Source organism: Mus pahari, chromosome 15, assembly GCF_900095145.1.
Source record: "Mus pahari chromosome 15, PAHARI_EIJ_v1.1, whole genome shotgun sequence".
Classification (NCBI taxonomy): Eukaryota; Metazoa; Chordata; class Mammalia; order Rodentia; family Muridae; genus Mus; species Mus pahari.
The window spans coordinates 1,824,876-1,837,089 of NC_034604.1; the positions used below are offsets into that span (position 1 = coordinate 1,824,876).

The window sequence follows — 12,214 nt, forward strand, 5'->3', positions numbered from 1 at the left end:
TAGAATGCCCTCTCTGCCATGTCTCTGTTGAGGCTTGCAGACCCCTGAGCTCTTTTCTGTGCCAACCTTTTGGTATGGAGTCAGTTCATGCTTAATGAAAAAGGTATTTAAAAATTTTTGACTACTGAATACCTGGTTTCTCAAAAATAACATGACCTATTGTTAACAGCTAACAGAAATGGGGACATTTGGGACTGGAACCTGCTTAACTATACATGAAGCCTAGAACAAGGGGTTGTGACACCACTTTTAGCTGCTACCTTTGTTGTTGTTGTTGTTGTTTTCCCACAGCGCTTTATAAGGTTAAACAGGATACTGAGGCATTTCCACAAGTCAGAGTGTGGTCACTGTGATGTGCTCCCCAAACAGTCCACAATACACCACATGCTAGAACCACCATGGTCCAGGGTAGGCCTGAGAAGTCTTCCCCTGAAGTCATGCCCCTGCCGGCACAAGAACGCAGCAAAGCCTAGGTCAGCTGCTGCCTGTCCAGCAGGACGTGAAGCTGAAACCCTACGCTGCTAAACCCAGCAAATCCGCTTGTTCTCAGGAGCACAGTAAAAAAAAAAAAAAAAAAAAAAAAAAAAAAAAAAAAAAAGACTCTATAAAACATGCACAGAACAAAGCATGTGGGCAGCTTGAATGGAGCAGCCCCATCCAGATTGGAGACTTCTAGCAAATAAACCAAGTGAAACATTTATTGCCAACAATCATGTCACTGGCTCACAGAAAACTGGAGCCACGCAGCTGGGAGAGGAGGAGTTCGCAGCCAGAGAAGGCCATGGAACATGTCCGGGCTCAATTATTTACTGTGTGCAGATGAAGAGAGATCTCCACATGAGGAACAGTTCAGCAGAGAAGGGTGGGCTAAACCAGGAAGAGCTCCAGAGAGCCAGCAAGTGCAACAAAAGGGACATGAATAAACATGGCAAGTAATAAAACAGTACAAACCAAAAAGTTCTCTAATTCTCAGAAATAATTGACAGCCAAAGAAAGAAAAGGGGGAAATCTGGCTTTGGGACAGTTTTCTGAGAAGCGAAGACATTAACAAAATTAAAGTACTGGGATGAAGACCCAACTCGCCTCAGTGCCTCCTGGCTATGCACAGGCTTGGTACTTTATTAAAACAAAATCCAAGTGACAAATTTGCATTTAGCTGATGCAGACATTTCCTCCCCTAGCAATGATCTGTGCTTTTGTGGGGCTCCAGGCTGACAAAGAATCATTCCTGCCCTCAAGAGGCTAATGGTCTCACACCAGCTTCTGGGCACTATGTGCATGAGAGCACATCTGTAGCAGAGGCAGCTGAGTGGCGGATCTGAAGTGCCTGCCTCCACAACTGTGCTTCTCTGTCCTTCATCTTGTCATCTGTCAGAGCTGTCTGGGCTGTTTCCCGTGATTTTATATGCTGTAATGTACCGCCTTCAGATCTGGCCCAAAGCATAAAACACACCAGCCTCCTACTGCCACGTGTTTTAAGTGCTCTTCCTAGTCACTTCCTGAGGGGTCATCACTGTCATTCTACAGGGTGGCTAGGGTTCTAGAAAAAAGACTTCTCTCCAGGTCACAGGGACAAAGTGGCAAAGTTCTCTTTTCCACCCCATATGGGCTTCACGGAAGGACAAGCTGGAACTGTGCCAATATCTAAGGGCCTCTCTCCCAAATAAACCATCTCAGTTCCTCCCTCCCCAATGTGAGCTGCCTTCTCCTTGTTCTAGACAAAGCACTGGTTTAAAGGGCCAGAGAACAAGGGCACTGGGCACTGAGGAGGGGTACTTCTACAGGGGACATCTCAAGGAGTCCTTTCAGTTTCCCCTCTTCAAAAGTTTGAACCCAGGAGCCTGAACTCCATGAAGTGAGTCTCTATGAGGGGATATGTGAAGCCATGTCCCCAGGTCAAAGAGTCTTCTTAGAGATACTCAGTGGGTGACCCCAGTCCCTCTATGACATGAATCAGTGCCAAAGGACTTGCTTCTAAATTTAGTCAGCAACTTCAGCTACTGCCCTGAAACATATTCTGAAAGGAAATGTGGAGCTGAGCACACCTTCTGCTCACCTCTATTTTCTTCGCCCAGCTTACCACCTATTTCCAGAGACTGTCGATCTAGGCAAGGGCGTGTGGCTGAGTGGGAGCTGTACAAACAAAGTGCTTTCAAACATATCTTTGCCTGTGAGGTATGCATCTACCAGCATGGCCATTTTGCCCTTGGCCAACGGGTCAGCTTTTCTGAAAGTCTGCTTTGCACCTCAGGACTGGATGGTCTAGGAATCATTTCAGAGTTTGAGTTCAAATGATATTCTTGATAGATTATAAATTTTATAATCTTTAAAATAAATATTCTTAAAAACTAGCAAAATCATTGAGTAGTACAGGCATCCATACTGTACTGTGTCACCTAATGGAAGGGTGTGAGAGCATCAAACCCCCGGGGGCTGTTGTGATCTCTGAAGACGAGCTGAGGGTGATCAATGGGTAAATCATGGCAAAATGCTTGTGGGAATCCAAACCAAATCTCTTTCACAGGTGTGCAAAACTGTTAGCACAGAGTCCTGCTTGCTCTGCTGCAGCCACACGGCACCTATAAAAACCAGATGTTTAAAAGGTGATGCAAGACCTAGCAGCTTACCCTCCACATCTCTCTCCATTTCTGGGGACTTTCTCAAGCCCGTGTCTGGCAAACAGAATAGGACTGACCATGGGCATGGAGCTGAGACCCCACTGCTCAGAAAATAACTCTCTGGGTTGAAATTTTCCGGTCACAAAGATTTCCTGAAAATAACTTTCTACCAAGCAAGTAGATTTTTTTATTAGCTGAAGTATCTATTTTTTCCTATTATTTTGAGAAGAAACACTAGAAGACTTGATGACTACTCTTCAAAGCACTGAACATTTAAGAAAACAATAAAAACTGTGTCTTGAAACAGATCTTATGTTATGGTAGAGAGTATATTTTTAAAAAGACTGTTCTAAAGCATATGCAAATAAACCAGAGACTAATAAATATCAACATTTATCATGTAACTTTATACTACAGTTGGGACTACATTCCACAGCTGTAGAATTATCTGTTAATAAATACAATCAAACAGCATCAAAATAAGAGGACACATGTACATATATTCCCTCTTTCTCTGTCTCCGTCTGTCTCTATCACACACACACAGAAAGAAAACAAATACATACACACTCATACTCAAAAGCTTGCAATTGAGAACAACAATTTTCTCTACATTTCAATTTCCTAATTTTCATCATCTTTTTATTTATTATTAAATAAAGTCTATGATATTAGAGAATGCATGGAATTTTAAAGTGAGACTACATATGTTAGAAAAATGCATCCAGGGCACTTATTTTATTTCTTAAGAAAATAAAACTATGCACAAACATTTGCTCTGTACACTGGTCCTGGTCCTGGCGTACGGGATCCTTGTAACTAAATCCTAACAGCACAGACAATGAGAAAGGCAGTGCAGCATCTCTTGGGCTGGATGGCCTTAGCATCATAGCCTTGCTTCACTGTGGAGCTCAGTAGCACCCTGCTTAGAGAACGTCCCCAGGAGAGCCCAGAGTCTGGTGGGGTCCTCACAGTTGTGCTTGTGTACCCAGTGAAGAAGCAGGTCCTCCTTTCTCCCAAGCATCTGAGCACAGAGCAGGCAGTTAAAGCCTGCGTGGGACCAGAGAAGCTTGGCAGGATGCTGTGGGCCAGTCATTCCCCACTGGCCACCTTCACTTCCTACCAGGGCTTGCTCTCTGCTCTGATGAGGGGCTGGCTGTCTTTTCACTCTAGGGAATGCTGGAGAGTCCTCCACAGAGGCATACGGCTTCATCTGCTTCCTTCTCTCTGTGTGCTGCTTCTGGTGGGGAGCATCCGATCTGCTGCCTGGTAGGATCATCTCTTGCAGCCGGCCTTGAATTTCCTCTCCATGAACATGAAGCAAATGAAACTTTATTTCAGCAAAAGACTGAGCAGTGATCTGACAACGGCCACATCTGATTTGCAATTTGACTTCGTCTGCCTGGTTTAGAAGAAAATCTTCTTCCAAACTTGACTTGGTTTCCCTGGAAATGGGAGAAATACTCCATGTAAGATATACTAGGAAAATGCAGCTGGATCTCTTGCTGCAAGGTCTTGGAAAGCAAGGATAGCAGAGCTCTGCAGAGCCTCAGCAGAGAGCACAGCACACAGGGCCACTTGCAGAGCCATACAGCTTTGAGAACACCAGGGACCATTTCAGAGGAGTCCTGCATCTGCCCCAGTGAACCAGCTCCCTGGATACCACAGATGTACACAACAGGAATTAGGTAACAAGATGGGAGCTGCCAAGATACATACCCTGTGGCACTGCTGGAGATGACTGTCCCACTCATGCATGCCACCCCCACCATGAGAGAAGTCCTGACATCTTACTGCAAGATGATCTCAGAACACGGAAGCAAGTGTGAAGGAGGCTGCATGGCAGGCACACCAGGGAAAGGCATGCTAGTAGAAATGGGAAAGAACTACTAGAGAAGAGGAAAGCCAAAAGACGAGGAAAAGCTGGGGCAGGCATCTTGTTTTTATTTATCGTAATACAGAACAGAAACCATTTAGAGCAACTGGAACAATAAAAACAAGGAGCAAAGGTCCTGGGCAGGGTTTCCTTCTCATTCCTCAGTCACCTCAGCTGAGGGTGCGTGGAGCACACTATGGACACTTCCCTGGTCGTGACTGCTCAGGTGCCTGCTTTGTCAGCTTCCAGATTACAGAGTTTGCTATTTTGTTTTAAATAATGTCAAAGAGCTTACAAAACAGAAGGACATAGGAAAAAGTTAATTTGGTCTGTCAGGTGACAAAAAGCACATGTGGAGGGTGAGTTGGAGCACCTTGGGGTCTGGTGAAAAGGGCAGCCTCACACAGCATTATGAGGTAGGTAATGATGTTTTGTTAAGAATTCTGCAGATGATAATTTGGGGGAACTATATAAAAACTATATATAAAATGATCTACTATTGTAATTTTTAGACACAAAAATTATCTGTCACCTAACTGTCTCCAACATACTCCAAACTGGTATTTGTGCCTTGACTTACACATTGTGACTGAGCAGAAACCAACAAGAAATGGGGTCATTCTTCACAGAACCGAGGGGGTGGGAGAGGTGACTTATTTTACCTGTATCTTCTGCTGTTGCTGTTATTTTTGAGACAGGGTCTCACACAGCCTAGGCTGACCTTAAATTTCTGATTTTCCTGTCTCTTTCTGCCAAGTTCTAGGACTATGTATGTGTGTACCACTACTTCTGATGAGTTTTCTGAATCTTAATCTTCTCAAATTACAGCAGACTTTCCTGTCAGCTTCCCTTCCAGGAGCACTTACCTCTCCAGAGAGTCGTCAGGCCCTTGAACACCGGGGTCTCTGTTCTTGGGTTTTGGTGTGTCTCCTGGCTGCAGTTCACCGGGGGAGGGCTCTGTGCTGATCACAACCCTGTGCACCTCCTTCAGATGGCCGAAATAGACTCGGACATGACCAAATACTTTGGCACAAAATTCACAGCACACTAGTTTCTTGGGGTGGTTGTCACCATGGTGAAGTTTCATATGTGCGCTCAGGCTGCCGGGGCGCACATAGGTCTTTCGACAGATCCCACAACTGTAAGGCCGTCTGTTGGTGTGTGTATTCATGTGGTCTAGAAGGTGGTGTTTGAATTGAAAGTGGTAGTTGCAGACTGGACACATGTGCCAGGGCTTTTTAATGCCAGAGAATCCATTTCTGAGTACAGAGCTGGGCTTAGGGGCAAGGCTGTCACTTTGCTTGGAGCCAAGACATTTAGAAGGCAGGGCATTATTCAGAACATCTTGGCCTAGGCTGCTGGGAGCCTGAGAATGCACAGCTGTATGAGATACCAGGGGTGCCAAAGCAGACAGGACCATGACAGGCTTGGGCATGATGTTACGATATTTTCTTGAAGCAACACTGGGGTTCTGGTCTCTGGGTTCTTGGGGACTGTTTCTTGCCCTTTCTATGCCATCTCCACACATACCAATAATGCATTTCCTCCTTTTGCCCTGCAATGCTAAAATCTCGTCTGGCACTTTCCATTTTCTTCCTCTTCTCTTCATTCCACTGCTGGGTTTTGCCTTGTGGCTGAGATCTAACTTGGTGACAGGACAGAAGGCACTTTCACATGCACTCTGCTTAGACCCACGCAAAGCAGCTACCTTGCTGGCCATCTCTGTGGCTGCATCACAGCCTTCTGTGATGGACAGTCTCTCATCACAGTTTGCTCTGCATCCAGATGAAGACAGTTCTGCATTATCAGCATCTGAGTCCACTTTGCCCACCTCTGTGGTTTTCACTCTCGGGAAGGGCAGGATGGGCAGTTTCCCCTTGGGTACTACAGAGACCAACTGAATTGCACTGTTCAAGTCAGTGTGTTCAGGAGCTACCTGTTCTTTGAGTTCTTCACTAGCAACAGCAGGAGTAGTGGACACCTCCTTCCTGGCACAACCTGCCTTCTGCATACTTGCTGGGAGGCCCTGTTGGAAGGAAGAGTCCGCTGTAGTATATGCTGGCATGGCAGGAAGCTCCAGATCGCCACAGCTGTTGGTCACTAGAGGACTCAAAGCTCCTTGGCCAACACCACTGGTCAGTGTAGCTGTGTTGATGTTGGTGGGAGAAGGGTTTAAAGTTGGCATTTGCTTCCACAGGCTAGGTTTGTGATGCAGCTCAGGATAGGCTTGTGGGGAAGGGGTCAAATGACATAGCTGGGCTGGGCCAGGAGGGTCACTGGAGCCACTCTTGGGAGAGCTCAGGTCCTTTTTCTTTCTTAATCCTTTGCTACTTGGTGGTTGGTATCGAGGAATAGGCAGTTTAAGGTTTTCATGTGTGGACATTCTGGGCTTCTGAACTGGCTGGGCTGAGGCAACATTTGGTAAAGCAACAAGAGAAAACGTCCCCTCTTGGCCAGCCACCTGCATCAAAGCATAGTTTTGGGTGGGCATGCCCAGAGGCTTGGGCATTAGAGTCAGACTCCCTTGGTCAGAAATCGAGGAAGGGCAGGGTAGCACTCTGGATGGTAGGACTTTAGGCACAACTTTTGGTGCAATAGTCCTAAACTGACTCTTACTCTGTAATGTTTTCCCACTCTGTGTTGTTCCAGAAAGGATGTTTGATTTACCTGCAATGACAATACATAGATTACTACAATGTATCTGTTCTGGACTGAAACTTCAAATCACATCTGATCTGGGCTAGAGACTTGGCCCAACAGTTAAGAGGACTCACTGCTCTTGCAAAGAACCTGGGTTCATTTATTTCCCTGCACTCATGCTGGGGGACTCATGGGTGTCTCAACTTCAGCTGCAGGAGATCCAATGTCCTCTTCTGTCCTATGCAGGCAACTGCACTCATGGGCACATACCCACACCAGTGAACTTGTGAGAGTGCACACAGTACACACACACACACACACACACACACACACACACACACACACACAATTTATCTGTTCAAAACAGATTCCTTAGCCTGTAGCCATATTTCTAAGCAACTACCTATGTCCTTCAAGACAAGGCTTGAAGGTCACCTCCCTGCCTTGCTTTCCCAAGGACTGTTATTCTCCACTGTTGCAACAGAAGTCTCAGGTTAGAATGTCAGTCATTAAACAGAGCTTCTAGAGAGGTGGTCCTTCTGGTCTTCGTGCTCTGTAAGCCTTTTATCCAGCTTCTGTCTTTACACAAAGTTGACCCCAAACCAGAGCAGCCCCACTTTCCTTCCTGAGCTCCAGAGCTGCAGTGGATCTCCTCTGGTACATTTTACTGTAGCTTTTGTTTCACATAGCTGCCTTACCAGCACACCTAAGCTTGATGAAGTTAAGGCATAATAAGTTCACCTATTACCCATTGCATCTTTGGTCTAACACAAATGCTTTTGCATCCACTGGCTTTTCCCTCGGGTTTAGGCTGCACCATTTGGTGCTGGCAGTGCAGTTTGCTTTGCAAAGTGATGGGTTCCAGACTGAAGGTGGCTTTGGTGCAGTTCTTGTACAACTTGTGAATTTTCTTTTCACACCTTTCAAAGTATTTATGTATGCTTTTGCAATAAAATTAAAAGTATTAAAAAAAAAAAGCTGATGTGACATTAAAAAAAAAAAAAAACGCTAAACATAACCAAAGAGACACAGAATGATAAAAGTACAGAGCTGAAGGGGATGGGAGTTGGGAGCCATGAATCACACAGAAAGCACCTTCTAGAATAGTAATCAGGACAATTTTAACTGACAGAATAATGTTCCATTCATCCCAGATTTATTGGTATGACCACAGAGCAATTACTACAACCTTAAGAGAACAATTAAGAAAATGTTTTGGCTACCCTAGTCTAAGGACTGAATCATCCACTTTATTCCCCAAGGCCTCAAGGTCACAAGGCCTGGCTGTGGAGAAGTTTCTTATTTTTAAGTGCCTCATATTAATCAAACTTCATTTAAGCTCAAATGTACTAGTGCACACACTAGTTTAGGAGTTGGATATTGCAAGCCCATAATCCCCTTTTTGAAAATTGTGGGGATGCATGAGTGTTAGAATTTGCACTTTCAGATTTTAGAAAAGTAGTGAGATAGAAACACACACACACACACACACACACACACACACACACACACACACACACTATACAACTCTGCAGGGCACCCATAATTAAATTCACCGTTATGTCTGAAGCAAAGTACATTAGTATCACAACACAGCAGGCAAATCAAAGATCTGAATGGTTTTATTACAGTTCAGGGTTTTGCCTCTAAATGACTTAGGTACCCCATTTTTGACTTTAGATTTTGGAGCTCTGTATAAAGGCATTTTAGAAACATTTGTTTGAGGAATTCCAGGGATAGGAATGTGGGAATCTAAAAATCCAATGAAATACAGGGTAGCAGTTTTAAAATCAATCCCTATTGACTGCACAGTTTGTGAGCCAACAATTTGAAAGAAAGTTGCTTGTTAACACTATGGTAATATAAGCAACATAATAGGAATAAATTGCAAAGTATGAAAACTACTTTAGAAAGTTCTTTACTATTAGGTTAGGAGGCACCTATATGCTACCTGCATGAGATTAAGCTGCACACAATAGCTTCATTGAGTGAGGAGGGCAAGGGTAGGTAGAAGATGTTGGGAAACATTTCACATCCTTTGAAACATCCTTTGAAATTATAATGAGAATAGTAAATTATGCTGCTGGGGTTAAACTGCAGCAGTCAGAGCAGCTAAGAGGGTGGGGTAGGAAACAGACACACACAGAGGAAAACGTATGAGGGGAGAGAGGGACTCTGAGGCAGTACACAAAGATGTCAACCCAAAGAATAGCACTCAACAGCCAGTGTCAAGGTTTCCTGACGGCTTCCAGAGACTGAACTTGGGAAAAAGAATTCTTCCTTTTATGGCTAGTTATTAGAAAGCATGCTTCTGAGAGGTTGGTTTTCAGAAGAGAACCTTAATACATGTTATGATGCCATACCGTTTAGGAGGGAACTGACTGTAATACACATAACCTGACCCACTGTTCTCCATGCATCTCTCCAACATAGAAGGGGCTACAGGAAAAGCAATGACATCAGAGAAAAAGATGCTGTGATGGCTTTAGAGCTCTTTAGGAGATGAGCTTATGGGAAGAGGTTTAACTAAGGAGACAGGTCCACAGGAATGGCCTAGGGTGCTGGTAGAAAGCAAAGGATGAAGGAACGAGCAGGCTGGCCATTAGCATTACTTGTCATCTGCTTCCTGACTGGCTGCAGTATGAGCAGCCTCTCATACCCCACTATACTCCCCTCAAACCCCCTTCCTCCCTACCCTGCCTCAAGTGGCTTTTGCCAGGCATTTTGTTACAGCAGGAAGAAGAGCAACCAACCAGAGACCAAGTGTAGATGCAAGCCAAGGGCATTTCTGGAGGTACCCAGCGCTGCCCCAGCAAGGCCAGATGCTGATTAGCTGAGGGAACAGTGTGGATAGCCTGCAATCACAGGCTAGTGGAGTCAGATGCTGGGGAGGACAAGCCTCTCAGCTGCCTCATGATCCTTAATCACAGCCATCAAATCTGTGGAGTGGATCTATCAGGAGGTGCGTGAAAAAGTGAGGTTTCCCATAAGGGTGGCATGGTGCTCCATTGCTCAGAACCACTAAAGATAGGAAATAACCTGATGCATTATTGGAAAAGTGAGGCAAAGAGTATAGAACCCCAAAAATGGGAGGAAGAAGAGACACCAAACCCAGGAGCTACTTTAATGCCCAAGAGTAAGCTAAGAATAATTCAAACCCAACACTTGGTAGCTGTAAAAGGAAATGACAAGCCGATATGGAACACTCTCAAGATATGAGTTTTTTAGGAGACACTATCTCATCACTTAGGATTTTGAAGTCGGGAAGTGCATACCCAAATATATACCTCAATATGACAGAAGGGTTCTTAGAGAGGCCTCTGTGGGATGGGAACAGCTATGGGAGCCAAGAAGCTGAGAATCAGATAGAAGCTTATTGCCCACTTGCTACCCTGTCTGGCTCTAGGGAGGTGCCCAGTGAATGAGATGTTTTATCTGTACTTATCTAATGAGTATGTATGTGGGCATGCACATGCCATGGTGAGTATGTGGAGGGCTGAGGACAACCTGCACAAGTGGTTCCTTCTGGGAAATGGGTCTGAGGCCTGAACTCAAGTTGTCATGTCAAGTTGTTGGTGATAGTTGCCTTTACCCACTGAACCACCTGACTGGTCTATGAATTGGTTTCTGAAAGTGGGATCTTTTGGGCTACTTGTGACTGTGTGATTTAGACACACAGAATGACTCATGCCATTTATTTATTTATTTATTTATTTATTTATTTATTTATACAAGAACTGATGACCAGAGAGTGGCAGGCAACACATCACTGTCACTTATATATGGGGAAGTACAGCTCATCTCCCCTCAAGGACAAGCAGGAATCCAAGCCTTGCTTCTCCACACATTTGCAGTAAAAGTCAGTTATGTTAAAATAACTACAATTAAAAAAAACTATTGTTTGAACAGTAGAAGTCCTTAGAGGAGATGAAGTGCCATGCCATGTTTTAAACTCTAAGTGTTGGGGAAGCATGACTGGTGAGCCGCTCTTGGCAACACAGCAGCCGTTCACTGCACTACCCTGACAGGCTCGTCACAGACGGCAAGGCCTCACCCCTCACCTGCAATGCTAAGCTCCAGAGATTGGAGAGCTATGCACTGAACGACAAAACAGGGATTTCCACTGCATTTATCACTTCTGGAAATTCTGCACAATTAGCCATAACAGAGTTAAAGAGAGTCATAGGACCCTCAGGTACTAAACATGGACCTTTATTAACTAAGAGCATAAAAAGCTCACTCAGTAAAATTAATTCTGTAGCATTCATTATTCAATGAGCATACTTAATATTAAAATTTAAGTGTGGGCTGTTTTTAGGATTTAGGATATTAAAGTAGCCATTTTGAAAAGTGACATCTACAGCTGGTGAGAATTGATCAGACTGTGGAATAAAGGGAAACAGGGAAGTGCTGAGTACTTCCTATGGCCTGAAATCTATAACAGGTATTTAACTGAACCCACATTTAACTCCAAGAAAGTATCATTGCTCCCCTTTTAGAGATTAGGAAAAGTGAGGCCAAGGAGAAGGCAAGGAGTCCATATAGCCAACGGATTATGTATGTGGCATAGCCTAACCTACTCCTTTTTAAGGCGCAACTTTCCTTCTCTTTCCTTTCTTGCATCCTAATCATTCCCACACTAGAATACCATTCCAAAATTTTAAAGAGAAAACAAGAAGACAAATTGAAACTAAATGGTGTGTCAAGTCTGTGACCCAGTAAATGATACTTTTAGAAGTTCATTATTAGATAGAGCTAATTTTTGTAAAATTCAACTTTGTGGAAGGAAAGAAAAGTAATTTTTAGAGCTGAGCTTGCTATTTACTACCACAGGATTCTGAGAAATCCACAAAGGCTGCAGAAACCTGTGTGGAGAATGAGCTGAGTGGCAGCATGTGCCTTTCTTTCCCTCCTTCATCAGCAAAAGGCTGGCTGTGCGTGCGCGAGCGCGCACGCGCGCGCGTGTGTGGTGTGTGTGTGTGTGTGTGTGTGTGTGTGTGTGTGTGTGTGTGTGTGTGACTCCTCACATGTTAGTGGTAGGAAGGATTAACCAGGGGCTCAGGAGCTTCAGTGTGTGTCT

The 12,214-nt window shown here is 44.5% G+C and overlaps 1 protein-coding gene across 1 annotated transcript in view; it reads right to left on the reverse strand.

Moving 5' to 3' along the window:
- Positions 1-3,145: 3,145 nt before the first annotated feature.
- The window catches only part of Znf438 (zinc finger protein 438), a 66,653-nt gene continuing 57,584 nt past the window's right edge, over positions 3,146-12,214 (reverse strand). Inside the window, exons 3-4 of the mRNA XM_029547114.1 lie at positions 5,361-7,161; positions 3,146-4,063 (exon numbers count right to left, since the gene is read on the reverse strand). Coding sequence (XP_029402974.1) covers positions 3,505-4,063; positions 5,361-7,161 — 2,360 coding nt within the window. The 3' untranslated portion in view covers positions 3,146-3,504. The remainder of the gene's footprint in view (positions 4,064-5,360; positions 7,162-12,214) is intronic.